This window comes from Lithobates pipiens, unplaced genomic scaffold (assembly GCF_037356315.1).
Source record: "Lithobates pipiens isolate NorthernLeopardFrog02 unplaced genomic scaffold, aLitPip1_a1.2 Scaffold_30, whole genome shotgun sequence".
NCBI lineage: Eukaryota > Metazoa > Chordata > Amphibia > Anura > Ranidae > Lithobates > Lithobates pipiens.
Window position 1 is genome coordinate 60,626,901 of NW_027507791.1, and position 20,303 is coordinate 60,647,203.

The 20,303-nt window shown below is 42.6% G+C and overlaps 1 protein-coding gene across 13 annotated transcripts in view; it reads right to left on the minus strand.

Annotated features, from left to right (window-relative positions):
• Positions 1-20,303, minus strand: part of LOC143942903 (CD48 antigen-like) — a 176,488-nt gene that overhangs the window by 45,509 nt on the left and 110,676 nt on the right. For 3 of the 13 annotated variants that reach the window (XM_077464321.1, XM_077464317.1, XM_077464316.1), the window contains exons 3-6: positions 19,817-20,083; positions 10,480-10,578; positions 4,583-4,684; positions 2,964-3,036 (exon numbers count right to left, since the gene is read on the minus strand). In XM_077464321.1, the coding sequence (XP_077320447.1) occupies positions 2,964-3,036; positions 4,583-4,684; positions 10,480-10,578; positions 19,817-20,083 (541 nt within the window). Of the gene's footprint in view, positions 1-2,963; positions 3,041-4,582; positions 4,685-10,479; positions 10,579-19,816; positions 20,084-20,303 lie in introns of all 13 variants that reach the window. The other 10 variants (XM_077464320.1, XM_077464315.1, XM_077464314.1 and 7 more) reach the window with 5 other exon arrangements.

A 20,303-nucleotide genomic window follows, 5' to 3' on the forward strand; every position in this document is an offset into this window, starting at 1 on the left:
ACGGTCATCTCTCCAGCGATGGCTCATCTCATTCAGCGAAGCGAATCCATCCTTCTTCTGTCTCCGTGGAGGAGACACTACAGGCATTCCGGTGTTCTGCCTAATAGAGTCCGCCCATCAAATGGTGTCCGCTCCGTACTGTGCATGCGCAGTACGGAGCAGACGAAGCTTCGGAAAATCTCCGAAGCTGAACGGCGCCTGCGCCGTGAGTGGAGGTGGTAGCTCCACCATCCAAGCGGACATAGGGTTGTGAATTTGAGAGGGCCCCTCGCGGGCGAGCTTTGCTCGCCACGCTTCGGGCTCGGCCTCGCTCCGCTCGGCTCTTTTTTATTCTAACTCTCTGTCCACTTGGATAGTGGGGATAGAACCTGGACTCACGGCGCAGGCGCCGTTCATCCTCTGTAATTTTCGGAATCTGTGTTCCTGTGTACTGCACATGCGCAGTACGCAGGGGACACTATCTGAGGGAGGACGCTATTTGACAAGACACCGGCGGCCTGACGTTTCTTATATACGGAGGGCGGGGCCACCCGTCACCTGACCCCGACCCCCTCTGACGCAAGGGGAAACCCGGGGTTCCCCGTGACGTATGGGTGACCCCGCCCCCCTCTGATGTAACGGAAACCTGCCTGTGTTACATCAGAGGGGTGCGGGGTCACCCATACGTCACAGGGAACCCCGGGTTTCCCCTTGCGTCAGAGGGGGGCGGGGTCAGGTGACGGGTGGCCCCGCCCTCCGTATATAAGAAACGTCAGGCCGCCGGAATGCCTGCAGTGTCTCCTCCACGGAGACAGAAGAAGGATGGATCGCTGCGCTGGATGAGATGAGCCATCGCTGGAGAGATGACCGTCCGTTGCTGGATAGCAAGAGTGGATTAGCACCGCTGGAATCTTTTTTTTATTTTTTTATTTTTAATAAAGGAATTTTTCAAAAGTGTATTTGTTTTATTTAACCATTTTTTACACTTTCTTTGTGAAATGGTAGGGGTACTTTTGTACCCCCTTACCATTTCAAACAGGGGGGGCGGGATCTGGGGGTCCCCTTGTTAAAGGGGGCTTCCAGATTCTGATAAGCCCCCCGCCCGCAGACCTCCACAACCACCGGCCACGGTTGTGGGGATGAGGCCCTTGTCCTCATCAACATGGGGACAAGGTGCTTTGAGGGGTCACAGACCCCCAAAGCATCCTCCCAATGTTGAGGGCATGTGGCCTGGTACAGTTCAGGAGGGGGGGGCGCTCTCTCGTCCCCCCCTCTTTTCCTGCGGCCTGCCAGGTTGCGTGCTCGGATAAAGGGTCTGGTATGGATTTTTAGGGGGAACCCCACGTCAATTTTTTTTTAAATTTGACGCGGGGTTCCCCTTAATATCCATACCAGACCTGAAGGGTCTGGTTATGGATATTTAGGGGGAACCCCACGTCAAATTTTTTCTTAAATTTGAGGCAGGGTTCCCCTTAATATCCATACCAGACCTGAAGGGCCTGGTAATTGAATTTGGGGGACCCCCACGCTTTTTTTTTAATTTATTTTTTTAATTTTTTATCAATGACTTTCAATGAGTGTTCTCTGTATTACGGAGCCGACAATTCATAATAGCTGCGAGTGATTTTAAAGGACTTTTTTTCCTGCATAAATGACACTTTGTGCAGGGACAGTTCTAAGCACCAGAAACATGAGCCCCTTCACAGGCATGCTATGACAACCCCCAGCTACGAAATTTAAAGGAATATTACACTTTTATTGTTTCACTTTAATCATTATTAAAATAACTGCTCCCGAAAAAACGGACGTTTTTAAAACTTTTTTTTGCATTGATACATGTCCCCTGGGGCAGGACCCGGGTCCCCAAACACTTTTTAGGACAGTAACTTGCAGAATCTTTTCTCTCTGTCAAATCTTTTTTCTCTTTCGAATATTTTCTCTATATAATCTTGGACTAATAGAGGTAAGGTTAGGCACATTCGACCACAGGTTCTATAGACAGATTGTTATTGTCAGAGTCATGTCGAATCTCCTATTCTATATCGAACTGTTGTAACAATGAAAACGAAAATAAAGCATTTATTTATGTCGGATCTTTCATTTTTCGGATTTTGTGCTTTCGTTATCGTTTGTCAAAACGAAAACGAAAATAGCTGAAATTCGGACGAAAATGCATTCGGACGAAAACGAATGCACATGTCTAGCACCTTGAGAATTCATTGAGAATTGCTACTACATCCATTCAAACAGATATTCTTCCATTAGTTTATCAAAAACAGTGTTAAATATTGCACTAAAGGAAAGCAAAAGGAGGAGAGAGGAATTTATTCAGTATATAAGTATAAAACAACACTAAAAATTTGTGTGAAAAATGTTGGAGCACTTGCAGAGTGCTAGAGCGGGTCTGGAACTTCCACGTGCAGTGTCACAGAAGGACTGCCAAGAAGTCTCTATTGAGGGATCCATCAGCGCCGTGGGTTAGCCGCAGCTGGAGCCTCAGTAAGCCTCATGGAGACATCGGCTGTGTGTCTCTGGGTGGGAGTGGTCCAAGGCTGTCAAACTGGGGAGCCGCCCACACGCTATCTGGCCAATCAGGTTGTAAAGGATTGTTTCTTATTTTAAAAAAATAATATATCATACTTACCGCCACTCTGCAGCTCGTTTTGCACAGAGATGCACAGCATTCTTTTCTGGGGTCCTCCTGGCATCAAATAAGCCCCTAGGCGCGCTGCTATCAATCTATCCAATTAAGAGTCAGGAACCCGTGGAGAGAGGGACAGCGCTTCCCCGCCGAGGGGATGAAGGAGCTCAGGTAAAACGGGGGGCTGGGCCGGTGACTGCCAGGTACGAGGGTTTACAACCACTTTAACTGGAATAAGTTCTTGTTAGGCATCCAACCCAAGTGTCAATCATTAACCAAGCTATGTTCTACAAAGCACAAGAGCAATATTTGATATAAGCAGTAAAATGCTTTAGTTATTTACCTGAGTGGTGGGATTATCATTGGGAAAGGTTGTTTTATAATACAATGTGTTAATTTCTTGTTGAATTTGTTCTCTACCTAGAAAAAAAGTTATAGGTTTGGTAAGCTTATTCACCCGTTGCTTCTTATACTGTAGCATTTGAGTACTCCAATGGTCAGCTCTGCTCTGCTGCCAACCAAGGGATTTCACTCTTCATACTACAACAAAGGTATTCTTTAAGGTGTTCCCATCATTCTTCTACAGTCTCCAGAGCATAAACAAGTTAAAAATCCAACAAGGAAAGCGGGATGGGTTCATAATGGATTCAGCAGCTAGTCCTTGGCTGACCAAACTATTTCCCTTAAGTGTTGAGGGCTGACCTTTCTAAAATTGAACTGCAGCAATTTGTTTCTCATTTGGGATATTCATCCCCGTGACCCCAGTAGAAGTTATAACCAGAATCAGGAAAACACAGACCACAATAAAAACATTGCCAGATATTACAACCTTTCCCCACACTACTTGAAATTAATTTTTGCTTTGCCCCATCACTTCCCACCCCGAGGGGACTCACTCTAAAAAGTATACAAATGGTAATACAACTCTGACAGAGGCTCTGAACCTTCCTTGTCGCCAATAAAATAAAATATGTTGACAGGAGTTGAACTTCCAGAGCTGATTCATTTGATGTGCCTGGCGAGTTGAGGACAAGTCCATTCTCACTTGCTAACCAGGTACTGAGATATCTTCTAGGTAGTCCAGGTAGCTTAGACATGCACATAATTCTATGAGTGTGTGGGATATTTATGGGTAAATTAGAAATGAATGGGTTTATGGGTAAATCATGATTCTATGACTAAACCCCAGTAGAAGGGGCGGAATGTGTCAAGGGAACCAGGTTGTGAACTGTTCTACTTACTTTAAAAAAAAAAAAAAAAACATACGAGGAACTACAGAAGTCCAGAGTGCAGTCTGGTTTAATATAGGTGTCTCCAAACTTTTTAAACAAAGGGTCAGTTTGTTGTCTTTCAGACTTTAGGGAGGCCAGATTGTGACCAGTGGGGGTAGCCATAAGGTTGGTGGTCAGCAGGAGGAGGAGTAGTGCCCTATAATTGGTATTAGTGGGAGGAATAGTTCCCTATTATTGGTGACAGTGGAAGAAATAATGGCCCATAGTAGGTGTCAGTGAGAGGAATAATGTGAGGAATAGTGCCCCAAGGATCAGATAAAGGCTAGAAAAGGGCCCTGGCCCTTGGGCCACAGTCTGGAGACCCCTGGTTTAATAGATAAAGGAGGATTCAAAGCCCATAAAAAAGACCAGCACTCTTGGCTAGAGATCATGGTCTGTGAAGTGAGGCAGGGGCAGTCTATGGGCTTTTATAGCATTTATTTGCATGCAGTTGAAAATTCAAATAACTTACAATGATAAGAATTGTATTTCTTACACAACTGACAATACCATGTTTACACATACACAATGGGAGTCATTAGACTTATTTCTCTAAGCTGTAATACAGGTGTTCTTTACGATAGTTATTAGTGTTTTCAGCCATGTCACTGTTATTTGCATCTCTCATTGGCTGTCATTATAGGAAAAAAACTGTTATAGATTAGCAGTTGGCCAATTGTCACATACGCACCATGCTCTTCCTCTTCCTCAGATGAACGATGGATTGTCATTTGTGTCTGTTCACCATCCTCAGTCAACTTTGATGACCCTAAGGGCCAGAAATTGAAGTAAGCTTCAAATGAAATTTTGAGGGGAAAGAGGTTGTAACAAACATTTAATGTATTGCTACAATACAAAATTTCTATCAGCTAAATCTTATGTCAAATAAAAAAAAAAAAAAAAAAAAAAGGTGATAAAAATATCATACACCTGTAAAAAAAAATGTGCAAAAATACAATGTGTGTGCAAATTGATACAAAATACACCCCCACCTGGCTGCTGCGAACACTAAAAACGTGTTTGCTTCACATTAATCAAAATATATGCCAAATCAGTGCTGCACTGCCAATCATAATAATGTGGAATAATATATTGATAATAAACATAATAAATCCAACCTGTGAATAAGAAAATGTGCAAAATACAATAACAGTGAAAAAAACAATAACCTAATGGCTATTAGCACAAAAAAAATGTCCAAAACCAGTGCTGTGCTACCAATATAAAAATGATGCAACACAAAAAATAATAGTGATGAAAAAGTCATCCAAATTAAAAACTTCATCCAACTGTGCACAACAAATTGAAAGTGCTGGTGCTCTCCTCCACCTCAGTGCTCTAGCCGCTCACCTTAAAATCTGACACCTGTTTTACCAGCAGATCAGATAAAGCCGATTCCCTGTGGGAGAAATCAATGAACTGGCATGGCATGGAGCTGCTAATCCCTCCATGTCACCCTCTTTCTCCTTACTGGCTTCACCAGTTTCAGACCTCCCTCAGATAATTCCGGTAAAACATAGGGATAAAAACACGAGATCTAGTGCTCTCTGTATGCCAGTGGTTTATTTCTCCATTTAGAACAACATAGAAATACTCACAAACAAAGCACTTCAGCAGTGTGGGCTAAAAACACAAGATGAGACAACATACTCACAGGATGACGTCACCAACTTCAACCCCCCCCCCCCCCCCCCCCCTATACGCGTTACATCAAATGGGCGTGACTTCATCAGTCGCCCTTTAGGTTCGGGTTCCTAGAGCTTCCTGCCAAACGGCACAAAGGTACCAAACCACTGGATGTCAAGGGATGGTCTCCAAACCAACAAACCGTTCAAGGGTTCGGCAACAAATAGAACGATCAAGCTATTGATCTGATATTAACCTTGGTGGCTTCCCAGATGGGGAAGCAGTGAAACTTCTGACATCCAGTTGGGTGTGCAGAATAGCAATATGTATATTGAACAAACCTAATAGTCTCCAGGATCCTTGTCTTCAGGATCCACGGTCGTTAAGTGGTGATGAGGACAATAATTTACAGTGGCTTGCAAGCCATGATATCTGTGGGTAGAGTCTCAGATCCGAGAACCTCCTATTCTCCTTCTGAGATCCAACACCTCATACAGCGTGGCCAACAGTGTCTTTCAATCAGACAAGCTATATCTAGATGCTGGAGACCAAGAAGTGAAGGCTCACATGGAGGTCTCACATTTAATGGTAGTATTTTAGTGTTTGAAATCTTATGGAGGTCAGGGTGCCTACTCCAAAACATCAAGTACATTAGAGCAGGGGAAACCCTACAGCATTTAAAGGATAGAATCTTCTGTTCCATACTGTAAGTATTGAATTGTATACAAGTAAGCCTAGAGGCGGCATTAAAGGATAGATGAGGATCAGTCATGTCCTCACTCTCTGTGAACCAGTAACTGTTGCATATCTTGGCAAACCAATTCCAAAGGACCTGGGCAGGTAGTTTGTTCCCCCTGAGGTCTTCCAAATAGTGTGGGACATATTGTCTCACTCTCCATTAGGAGGGATAAGACATCCTCAATATGGCCTGTAACACTGAAGAAGTATTTTGTATGACTAATAGGTCTAGAAGGATCTCAGATATCCAAGTATCAAGCCATAAACTACCTTGTTGCTGAAATTATTAGGTAAAGTGGTTCTAGTCTCTTCCTCAGAACTATACAGAGGTCTGCATCTTTGCATCTGGGTTAGAACATCATTCTTCTTACATATCCAAACTAAAGTGTTTGGAGTAATGTGGCACGCTCAACGGTGAACAGTGGGTGTAGCCAATTGCATATAGTGCAGGCCTGTGTAATATACAATATAGTGTATATAGTGCAGGCCTGTGTAATGTACAATATAGTGTATATAGTGCAGGCGTGTGTAATGTACAATATAATGTATATGTAGTGTGTAATGTTTGGTGGGGAACCTCCCAGTGTAATTTTGGGGGGTGGGGGGAGGTCTCCTGGTGTAGTATGGGGCCTGTATATAGGGAAATTATTAGTAAATTATATGAATTATCAGATGTTCACATCAATGGAGGATAATAAATTCTGTACTCAGATATCTAAATGTTGAGTTAATCACATGCATAAACACACACTTAAATGAATACAGATACTGAGCTATATACATATGCTCAATTACATACAGTACATGCACACACACACACATACATATACATACATATATACACACTCAGATACATGCATACACACTCAGATATATACAGTGTGACGATCCGGGGTGATTAGGTTCAAGTGGTGAATGCAGTTTTCCAGAAACGTGCCACTCCAGACTGCGTTTTTAGAGCACGACAGCCCACTTTTATTTAAAGGTGACAAAAAATTCAAACAAACAGTAATCTTCCCTCGCATCACTGTATAAACACAAACTATAGCCTCCTGGCTTACGGCACTCATTGTTAGCTTCCTGCTGTTTTGGTCATGGGCCACATCTGCCTGCTACAGACCTGCACACACAGGCTGCCACCTGCAGCCTTAGACTCCGAGACCTCCTGTCTCTTTCTCATGGAGTAGTCTCCTACTGGGACCCTCCCGACCTCCCAGGCCAGACTTCCTGTCTGTCGGGTTGGGTTGTCTCCAAGTCTGAGCCCTGGAATCTATCTATACCTGGGATGATTATGAAGCCAGCACACAGGTGTACAATTAGTAAGCCTACCAACATCAGGCATACACTGCTCATATGCCCCTGTGCCATGGGGTCGCATCTCCACATCAGATTCATGCATACACACTCAAATATATACACATACACGCATACACACTCAGATATATACTGTACAGATACATGCATACACACTCAGATATATACTGTACAGATACATGCATACACACTCAGATATATACTGTACAGATACATACATACATACACACTCAGATATATACTGTACAGATACATGCATACACACTCAGATATATACTGTACAGATACATACATACACACTCAGATATATACTGTACAGATACATGCATACACACTCAGATATATACTGTACAGATACATGCATACACACTCAGATATATACTGTACAGATACATACATACATACACACTCAGATATATACTGTACAGATACATGCATACACACTCAGATATATACTGTACAGATACATACATACACACTCAGATATATACTGTACAGATACATGCATACACACTCAGATATATACTGTACAGATACATACATACACACTCAGATATATACTGTACAGATACATGCATACACACTCAGATATATACTGTACAGATACATGCATACACACTCAGATATATACTGTGCAGATACATACATACACACTCAGATATATACTGTACAGATACATGCATACACACTCAGATATATACTGTACAGATACATGCATACACACTCAGATATATACTGTGCAGATACATACATACACACTCAAATATATACTGTACAGATACATGCATACACACTCAGATATATACTGTACAGATACATACATACATACACACTCAGATATATACTGTACAGATACATACATACATACACACTCAGATATATACTGTACAGATACATACATACATACACACTCAGATATATACTGTACAGATACATACATACATACACACTCAGATATATACTGTACAGATACATGCATACACACACAATCAGATACATGCATACACACTCAGATATATACGATACATACATGCACTCAGATACACATAAAAAAGGTATAAATACACTAGACACAACCACAACATGCTGTGAGATGAATACATACATATGTAGCTTGGTAACGGGCAGCCAGCTTCTCTCCTCCCCTCTCTGTCCTGCTGTCCTCTCACACTCGGTGCAGCCCGTCCACACTCACAGCTCCTCTCCGATACATTGGTCTGTCAGAGTGAACAGTCCTGAAAGGGCTCCCGAAACTAGAAGCAAAGCATCGGAAAATGCGGCCAGGAGGTTCTGTATCCCTCCACAGAGAGAAACAAGTCCCTTGTAATTAGGGCTGTTTCCATCTTGACAATTACAAATATGTGAAGATAGGTGAATATCCGATACATGTTATGGAAGCAAGATTCTATTTAAGCTTTTATGGGGTTGCTATGGAGGTTGGAAGAGTTGCCCAAACCAACACCAGATATCACCTATTATATAAAGTTAATTTTCTTTTACCGTTCTTAACCTGGTTAAGCCAGCCATAGATAGTTCAAATCTCGGCTGGTTTAGCAAGGACTGGCTGTGATCCAAACCATCTATAGGCAAGCTGATTTTACCCAAGTCGATCCATGGGTCAGCTTGGGTACAACCAGCATGTCGGATTTTCAACATGTGATTATTGCCAGAGGCTATAGCTGCTAGCATAGACGGCTCCCCGTGCTCCTCCCCCCCCCCCCCTCCTCCCCTCCTCCCTGCCAGGAGAATACAATAACTCTGCAAGAGGGATTCCCCCATCAACACTGACTTTGTGATGGGTGAATCGAGAAAATTTCTCCCCTGCAACCCGTGGTTGCAGGAAAGAAAATCAAATCATCTAGGCTTTAATGTATTAGGACAATGTGTGAAAAAGCATATAGTGAAGAGGTTATAGTAAATGACCACATTTCTTAAAAGACTTTACAAGAAAAATATGATAATAAGACCACAGTTCTAGGGGCCCAGGAGAATTGTGATATTTACATATACTAAAAACCATAGACCCACAAGTAGCAGGAGTCTTTTTCTGTATTAATATCCATTTTAATGTATGCAAGTGGACATTAGTCTTGAGCAGGCTATAGATGGAGCAATTTTCTTTCCTGTAATCACTGTTCGAAAGAAAGAAAATCACTTGAATCCTCCGCTGGACCTATTGTGTCCTCCCAGACAGTGAACTGCCCCCACCGGAAGAATACAAAGTGAATATTGCTAGCAGCTATAGCCGCTGCCAATAATCACATGGAAAATCTGCCAGGCTGGTTGCACCCAAGTTGACCGATCAATCAACTTTGGTACAATCAGCCTGCCCATACAAGGTTCGAATCTCAGTTGGTCCCTGCTGAACCGGTTGAGATACGGACAGTCTATGGCTGGCTTAATTCAGTATAAACTACAGTGTACAGATTGACCTTAAAGGGGTTTAAACCCTTACGGTATTTCACCTCAATGCATTCTATGCATTGGGGTGAAAAACCTCTTGTAGTGCACCAGCCCCCCAGAGCCCCTGTTTTACTTTCCTTAGCCCATTCGTTCCTGCTCAAGGCGGTGTCTCGGGTCCTGATTGGATAGATTGATAGCAGCGCAGCCACTGGCTCCCGCAGCTGTCAATCAAATCCAATGATGCGGGAGCCGGAGGCGGAGCCGAGTCCTGCTGTCTGTGTCAATGGATGCAGCAGTGGGACACGGGAGCGTGCTGGCACAGGCGTCCCGAGGGATAGTGGTTCTCCAACTAGGCACTCGAGAAGAGGAGGGGCCAGGAGCACCGTGGAGGAAACCCAGAAGAGGAGGATTAGGGCCACTCTGTGCAAAACCAACTGCACAGAGGAGGTAAGTATGAAATGTTTGTTAAAAAAAAAAATGTTTAGATATCCTTTAATTAGTATATACCTTTTCTTCTTATCTTCCAAATCACCAAAAGCAATATGAACAGCATCAGGAGCAATGGAATAAGTATTATGTACGACATGCGATTCACTGCACCACCATCTGCAATGAAGTAAAACAAATGCAATATGATTTAATATAAATTGATTCTATCAAGAGGATATTAATACTGAATAAAATACTTTTAACAGTGTGCTATTGTATTAATAAATTATATGTATCAGTTGTGTAAAGGGATTTCTAATGCGCAAACCACATGGAATGAAGGCAATCTAAAACTAATTACAGTAGCTACCAACAGAAAAAAGTGCTCACACACAAAGTATAAATGACGTAAATAAGACTGTGGCGCTTACTCAGCTAAAACTAAATGAATAATAATAACAAATAAAAATCAACATATAGGATAATATATAACCACTAAAAAGTGATTAAGCAAAAAAAATGTGCAACAAATAGCAATTAAGCAAGTAAAGTGAAAAAATAGTGCTCCAATCTGATGAACAATATGTACAAATACAATAATTGTGCAAGCATATGACAATTAGTGGAAATGACAGTCCGGAACTTAAAATAGCGCAGCAAGTTCTTTGTGCAAAAAATGAAATGTATCAAGTCCAATGTGTAAACAAAGTCTCTTATATAAAGTGCAATCAACTCCAAATCAGGTGCTAAATGCAGGCATGCAGACTATTCCATCCAATATACCCTGAAGGGTCTGGTATGGATTTTGGGGGGGACCCCACGCTTTTTTTTTTTTTACATTTGGCGCAGGGTTACACTTAATTTCCATATAAGACCTGAAGGGCCTGGTATTGATTTTGCGGGGACCCCCCAATTTTTTTTTTAATTTTTGGTTCGGAGTTCCCCTTAATATTCATACCAGACCCAAAGGGCCTTGTAATGGACTGGGGGGAGGGGCATGCTCTTTTTTTCCAATGAGTTTTATCTGTATTGCAGAGACCTGACAATTCATTACAACCGCGATCAGTTTTAAATGACAATTTTTCCTTTTAGAAATGTCATTTTGCTGTGGTATTGTTCTAAACACGGGAAAAATGTGCCACTTTACAGGCATACTATAGACACCCCCCAGGCACGATATTTAAAGGAATATTTCATTTTTACTTTAAAGCGGGAGTCCGCCGGGACTCCGCGTTTATTTTTTTTTTTAAAAGCCAGCAGCTACAAATACTGCAGCTGCTGACTTTTAAAATAGTGACACTTACCTGTCCAGCGCGCCCGCGATGTCGTCACCCGAAGCCGATCTGTAGATCGTCTCTCGGGTGCTGCCGCCGCCATCTTGGGTATGGGAATCAGGAAATGGAGCCTTTCGGCTTCATTTCCCGGTTCCCTACTGCGCATGCGCGAGTCGCGCTGCGCAATAAGGACGGTCCCCGCTGCCTCTGGGATCTGTGTGTTTCCCAGCAGGCAGCGGGGCACTTGCGGAAAGGGGAGGGCACTTGCGGAAAGGGGCGTAATCTACGCCCCTTTCCGCAGAGAGCTATCCCGGAAGTGGGTGCAGATACCTGTACTGTACAGGTATCTGCACCCCCCTCCCCCGTGAAAGGTGCCAATTGTGGCGCCGGAGGGGTGGGAGGGTTCCGATGAGCGGAAGGTCCACTTTAGGGTGGACCTCCGCTTTAAGCATTAAAAAATCACTGCTCCCCGAAAAAACTGTTGTTTTTAACAAGTTTTTTTGCATTGATACACGTCCCCTGGGGCAGATCCTGGTACCCCAAATGCTTTTTATGACAATAACTTGCATATAAGCCTTTAAAATTAGTACTTTTTATTTTTCATGTTAATGTCCCATAGACTTTAATGGTGTTCTGGTTGTTTTAGAATTTGTCGCGAACACCGCATATTGTTCGCTGTTCGCAGAATATCCGAACAACCAAAGTTCGGCCCAAACTTATGCTCGGGCCGAACCGTTCACCCATCCCTAATCTCAATATTTCCACTGTCAGTTGCAAAAGAAGCACAAATATACTATTATACTAAAGAAAGTAAACATCCAGATGATGACAAATTGTATCATTTTGGTTTCTCTATATCCAATTAAAAAATATTAGCTGATATAACCAAATGAAAAATGCTATGAATGAAGCATATGCATCTTTCCATTGTGCACAAGTAATTGACTGCAAGATTCAATCCCAGTATATTTACAGTATACACAGTGGTGTGAAAAAGTGTTTGCCCCCTTCCTCATTTCCTGTTCCTTTGCATGTTTGTCACACTTAAGTGTTTCGGAACATTAAACCAATTTAAACAATAGTCAAGGACAACACAAGTAAACACAAAATGCAATTTGTAAATGAGGGTGTTTATTATTAAAGGTGAAAAAAAATCCAAACCATCATGGCCTTGTGTGAAAAAGTGATTGCCCCCTAAACCTAATAACTGGTTGGGCCACCCTTAGCAGCAACAACTGCAACCAAGCGTTTGCGATAACGTGCAATGAGGCTTTTACAGCGTCCTGGAGGAATTTTGGCCCACTCATCTTTGCAGAATTGTCCTAATTCAGTTACATTAGAGGGTTTTCGAGCATGAACGGCCTTTTTAAGGTCATACCACAACATCTCAATAGGATTCAGGTCAGGACTTTGGCTAGGCCACTCCAAAGTCTTCATTTTGTTTTTCTTCAGCCATTCGGTGGTGGACTTGCTGGTGTGTTTAGGATCATTGTCCTGCTGCAGAACCCAAGTTCGTTTCAGCTTGAGTACACGAACAGATGGTCGGACATTCTCCTTCAGGATCTCTTGGTAGACAGTAGAATTCATAGTTCCTTTTATCACGGCAAGTCTTCCAGGTCCTGAAGCAGCAAAACAGCCCCAGACCATGACACTACCACCACCATATTTTACTGTTGGTATAATGTTCTTTTTATGAAATGCAGTGTTCCTTCTACGCCAGATATACTTGGACACACACCTTCCAAAGAGTTCCACTTTTGTCTCATCGGTCCACAGAATGTTGTCCCAAAAGTCTTGGGGATCATCAAGATGTGTTGTGGAGAAATTGAGACGAGCTTTGATGTTCTTTTTGCTCAGCAGTGGTTTTCTCCTTGGAACTCTGCCATGCAGGCCATTTTTGCCCATTCATTTCCTGATGGTGGAGGCATGAACGCTGACCTTAACTGAGGCAAGTGAGGCCTGCAGTTCCTTGGACGTTGTTGTGGGGTCTTTTGTGACCTCTTGGATGAGTCGTCGCTGCGCTCTTGGGGTAATTTTGGGCGGCCGCCCACTCCTGGGAAGGTTCACCACTGTTCCATGTCTTCGCCATTTGTGGATAATGGCTCTCACTGTGGTTCGCTGGATTCGGAAAGCTTTGGAAATGGCTTTTTTAACCCTTTCCAGACTGATAGATGTCAATTACTTTCTTTCTCAATTGTTCCTGAATTTCTTTGGGTCTCGGCATGATGTGTAGCTTTTAAGGATCTTCTGGTGGACCTTACTGTGTCAAGCAGCTCCTATTTAAGTGATGCCTTGATTGTGAACAGGTGTGGCAATAATCAGGCCTGGGTGTGGCTAGAGAAATTGAACTCAGGTGTGGACAACCACAGTTATAGTATGTTTTAACAAGGGGGGCAATCACTTTTTCACACAGGGCCATGATGGTTTGGATTTTTTTTCACCTTTAATAATAAACACCTTCATTTACAAATTGCATTTTGTGTTTACTTGTGTTGTCCTTGACTATTGTTTAAATTGGTTTGATGTTCCGAAACACTTAAGTGTGACAAACATGCAAAGGAACAGGAAATGAGGAAGGGGTCAAACACTTTTTCACACCACTGTATATATATACACACAAACAGTATATAATTATCCACGCCTACTACTGCATATTAATGCACCTAGGAATATCCTTGAACACTTTATATAAGAAAATGATGGCTCACACCAATCGGAATATCCGTCGGACCAAATTTTCCAACTTGCTGGAAATATTTTCCGACAAACTGGTCCGATCGGACATACTTCAATCATGTGTAGAGAATTCCGATCGGACCAAGTGCCACGCATGTTCAGATCAAATTCCTACATCAAAGCTATTGGCTACTAGTCCCATCATAACGAAATTACGTCATCACATTCTGAATGATCGGATTTTTCGACAACGTTCGACCGTGTGTATGCAACAGTTCACACAGTGACAAGATCCGAAGGACAAAATCTGACGGATTTGGTTGTCGGAATCTCCGACCGTGTGTACAAGGGCTAAGACACGTTAGCCAGAAAAAAAAACAATATATGTAGTTCAAAACAGAAACCCCCCAGAATATGCTTGTAGGCAGGTGCAGTTTACTTTTGCCACTGCAGGTGGTGCTCAACCACAAAACCACAACATCATTGTAGGGGAGAGGATGTCAAGAGGATCACAGTTCCTCTATGGTTTCCTGTGTCATTGGGGAAGTGATCCGGTTGGATGTGAATGTGACTCTAGCAGCCATCTTGGGTGAGGCAGAGCATATTTAAGGCTTGCTGGGAATTTCACACATGGGTAGTGTAGGGACAGGTCACCCATCTGACAGCAAGGCTAGCTGTGCTGCCCTGTAATACAATAGGGTAATAAATACTATTGTGGTAATGTAAACTACTGGGCACATTTTTTAGCTGTCCCCATTGTTTTAGATGAGTTTCTGTCAAACACTGAAACCAAGTTATGTCAATAAGGATTAATAATAGTCTAACATTGACCCTTGCACTTATGGTACTACAATTCCATTTGGAGTTTGGAGTCATAAATGCTTTCCTCGTTAGGCCTCATGCACAATAGATGTTATAAAAATATTTAGCTGTTAAATACTGCGTTGAAAGCATTTTTCAGCATTTGAATCAGTGTTTATAAGCGTTTTTTAGCAAAACAATACTTCAACAAAGTTTTCAGTTTTTAATCAGCATTTTTAAGAGTTAAAGCGTTTTTTAAAGTGGAAAAAAAATCTTCAAACCCACTAGTTCTTGGTTAATTTTCCAGCCAGAAAACACCCCCGCCAAAAAATGCTGATGTGTGCATGGACACATAGGATAACATGCTGGGGAGTTTCCTGGCTGTAGAAAAGAAACAGCAGCTGTAAAAAAAAAAAAAAGTCCAGTGTGCATGAGGCCTAAGAACTAAAAGGGATAATATTAGAAGAGATAACACTAGAAGCCACACCACAAAACAGAAGAAAAAAAAGGGCCAAGGCCAAGAACCTCGTTTTCTGCAGTTGATTGAATGCCTAGAGTCCTGTTTACTATGGAAATTGCAGACCAGCAAATGGGAAGCTAAGTGACTTTTAGTGTATCCTTTATACAGATTAGTATATTTTCTAGGAAAGGATAGGTAGCATGTGTGTTGTATGAATATTCATAGCAGTCTGTTATGTCTTGACTTGTGGTCCTGTGACTGTAAATAGTTTGTATGCACATCATTCTTGCTTAGTAAAGCACATTAATACTGCTACAGAGTAAGTTTCCTTAACAGCTTAAGGACCGCCTCCTGCACATATACATCGGCAGAATGGCACGGCTGGGCACAAGCACGTACCTGTACATTGTTCTTTAAGTGCCCAGCTGTGGGTCGCGAGCGCGCCGGCGGCGGCGCGCTCCCGACCTGGTCCTGAGCTCCGTGACCGTGGCCGTGAGACTAATGGACCCGATCGCTGCTGGTGTCCCGTGATCGGGTCACAGAGCTGAAGAATGAGGCGAGGTCTGTGTAAACAAACCTCTCCCCGTGCTTCCCTGTGTGGCCGTCACCGATCTTCTGTTCCCTGTTATAGGGAAAGACGATCAGTGACGTCAGACGCCAAGCCACGCCCTCTAGAGTTAAAAAAAAAACACACACACACTTAACCCCTCCCCGCCCACTAGTGGTTAACTCCTTCACTACCAGTGTCATTTACAAAGGAATCAGTGCATTTAAATTGCACTGATTGCTGTATAGATGACAATGGTCCCAAAAATGTGTCAAAAATGTCCGATGTGTCCGCCATAATGTCGCAGTTACAATAAAAATCGCTGATCGCCGCCATTACTAGTAAAAAAAAAAAAATATTAATAAAAATGCTATAAAACTATCCCCTATTTTGTAAACGCTATAAATTTTGCGCAAACCAATCAATAATCGCTTATTGCAATTTTTTTTTACCAAAAATATGTAGAAGAATATGTATCAGCCTAAAGTGAGGAAAAAATATGTTTTTTATATATTTTTTGGGGATATTTATTACAGCAAAAAGTTAAAAATATTGCTTTTTTTTTCAAAATTGTCGCTCTATTTTTGTTTATAGCGCAAAAAATAAAAACTGCAGAGGTGATCAAATACCACCAAAAGAAAGCTCTATATGTGGGAAAAAAAGACGCCAATTTTGTCTGGGAGCCACGTCGCACGACCACGCAATTGTCAGTTAAAGCGATGCAGTGCCGAATCGCAAAAAGGGGCCCCCAAACATTATATATGGTTTTTTTAGCAGAGAATAGAGAATAAAATGGCGGTAGTTGCAACTTTTCATCTCCGACGGTATTTGCGCAGCAATTTTTCAAATTTTTTGGGGGGAAAAAAACCTTTTCATGCATAAAAAATACAAAAAAAAAAAACCAGTAAAGTTAGCCCAATTTTTTTGCATAATGTGAAAGATGATGTTACCAAATAAATAGATACTTAACATGTCACGCTTCAAAATTGCACACGTTGGTGGAATGGCAACATCTCTTGTAATAGGAATAGTGCATGCCAGGTCCAATTTACAGTGGGGTCAAAAAAACAATCTCAGTTTTCCAGATGAGGGGGCAGCAGTTTTTAAAATGCAGAAGCCGGCGTGATGTCATAACATTGTGTCCGGCCTCTGAATGATCATAGAGACTCCCGGGGACCATCTGACCCACCGGAAATCTCTATGGTCAGCATCCGGTGCTGATCAGTTCCTTCTCCGGTTTGCCGATCGCAGGGGTGAGCCCGGAGAGCACCGGAGAGGAGATGTCCCCCTCCCACTGCCTGTAAGAATGATCAAGACACTATCATTGTTTTTGTGGTGTAGGGAATCACTGGCGCTAAAAGAAGATATCAGAATAATGCCTGTAGCTGCAGGCATCATTCAGATATCACTGCTCAAACCCGACGACGTCATATGACGTTGGGCGGATGGGAAGAGGTTGAGCCAAATACATTACAATCTCATTTTGCAAATCTTCTATAGATTTTCCCATGGCCTACTGTATTATCTATATATTAAACTACGCAGTTGTTGATGAAACCAAAATTGTACAGTCATAATGAAACCCGGGGGGCTAGCTTCAGTCTTAACCACCAGCTATATAATAGCCACAGTTTACAGCAAATACATAAGTGTGTAATGACTAAATTCTTATGTAACTGATGACCACAGCACGCTATGCTCCAATGGTCCACATTTAGTGATCTATATCTGCTTCTCACTCAGACAAGGCCACTCTCTTGCCCTACATCCACCATTCTCAACCAGGGTTCTGTAGAACTTTAGGGTTCCTCCTGAGATTCCTAATGGGTTCCTTGAGCAATGATGAACTGATATCCCACTTGCACTAACCTTCAACATAAGAGGGAAATCTTCTACTAACCATAATTTTTTTTTTTTTTTTTTTTTTTAAATAACAAACATGTTATACTAAGGTTTGCAGGGGTTTTGCACAGAGGGGCCTGATCCTCCTCTTCTGTGGTCCCCCAGCAGCGCTCCTGTCCGCATTGAGTGCCTCCAAGGGGTCACTCTTGTGGGCGCTTTCCCGAGTCCTGCTGCTGCGTCCATTGACACAGACAGCAGGTCTCGTCCCCTCCCCCGGATCCCGTGTCACTGGATTTGATGAACAGCAACGGGAGCCAATGGTCCTGCTGCTATCAATCTGTCCAATGAGGACCCGCGACAGCGGCCGGAGCTGCAGGGCTCATCCTCGTCTTACCATGTGATCAGCTGTGACCAACCACAGCTGATCATCGTGTGAACCAGAAAGTGCAGGTAAACGGCATTCCTTGGTTCACGCTGATTGACGGCTCTCCCTGTCAGCACATTGATTATTAGCCCCATCAGATGTGCCACCACAGCTGCTAAAAGTGCCCATAAGCTGCTAGTCAGTGCCCCATAAAAAAATGGATGACAGTGCCCCTCACAGTGCCAATTAGTGCCCAGCAGTAAAACCTGTCAATAACTCATCATCAGTGCTGCCCATCAGTGCCAATCAGTACCGCCTGTCAGTGCCTATCACATCCGCCTGTCAGTGCCCATCACAGCCACCAGTCAGTGCCCATCACAGCAGCCTGTCAGTGCCACCTATCAGTGCCCATCTGTGCTGCCTATCAATGCCCATTAGTGCTGCATATCATTGTCACCCATTGGTGCCCATCAGTGCTGCATATCATTGCTGCCTATCAGTGCCCATCAGTTCTACATATCAGTGCCACCTCATCAGAGCCACCTCATCAGTTCCACCTTATCAGTGCCCATCAGTGCCACCTAATCAGTGCCCATCAGTGCCAGTCGGTGAAGGAGAAAACAAAATGTTATAACTGAAACAAAGAAAAACTTTTTTTTCAAAGATTTCGGTCTTTTTTAGTTTGTTAAGCAAGAAATAAAAATTAAAAAATATTGTTTTTTTTCAAAATTGTTGCTCTTTTTTTGTTTATAGCGCAATAAATAAAAACTGCAGAGGTGATCAAATACCACCAAAGAAAGCTCTATTTGTGGGAACAAAATTCTAAACATTTTGTTTGGGTACAGTGTAGCATGACCGCGCAATTGTCATTTAAAGTGTGAGAACGCTGAAAGCTGAAAATTGGCCTGGGAGGGAAGGGGCGAAAGTGCCTGGTATTGAAGTAGTTAAAGTAGAGGACATTTCTATACCAACATTCTAACACCAATCTCTCTAGCCCTGACAATAAAAAATCAGTACACAGACCTTTTTGGAATCAGCTCAGAAACGATCTCCAGCGGCGGAAGCTCTGATCCCATGCTTCGCTGTGTAGACGGGTGCAGAGGACACATCCATCAGCAGAAGCCCCATAGTAACTCTATGGGTGACTTCACTTGCCATTGTCGGCCGTGTCCTCTGCAGAGCTTCCGCCGCTGGAGATCAGGTCGGATTGCTTGCAGAAAAGAGAGCTAGAGAGGTTAGTGTTAGAATGTTGGTGGCTATAAATGCAGGGATTTTAGCCTGGTCATCCACTTTAAATGTGTTATTTGAATAGACTGCCTAATACACTCAAAAAGGTGCATGCATTATTTTATGTAATGTGGTGTACCACAATGCATGCCAGTGCATCACAATGTGTGGTGGTGCACTTTAATGCAGCTGCATTGGTATGCCATTAAGAATGAATGTCCTACCTTGTGCATTACACCTTTCTCGTTTGGAGACATTCTTCCGGTCAGCAGGATTGTGTACTGTACACTGGAACTCCATGTCCCAGGAGTAGTTCAGTGATAGGTGAATTGTGTCTCCACTATCTTCATAGACAGAGTCAGTGTGCTTGTATATCCAGTTATAGTTCAATGGTGATGAGTTTGTTGGTACAGAACATTGAAGAGTCACATTACACCAGTAACTGGTCCTCTTATCAATTACAAAATTTATAACTGGTTCTGGGACAGGCTCTGAAATCACAGAACAGGAAATTCAAGTTATACCATGTAATATTTGAACAGTGAAATTTTTTTAAATGGCTTTATAGTAAAAACATAAAAGAGATCAGCTTTTATGTAAATAATGGTAATAAAGTATTTATGTACTTTGGAGAAGCCATATTTGCTCATCACGTAGTCAGATCTGCTTCCTGTTCTGCAGTACTACACAGTGATTGTGCTTTACTGCTCC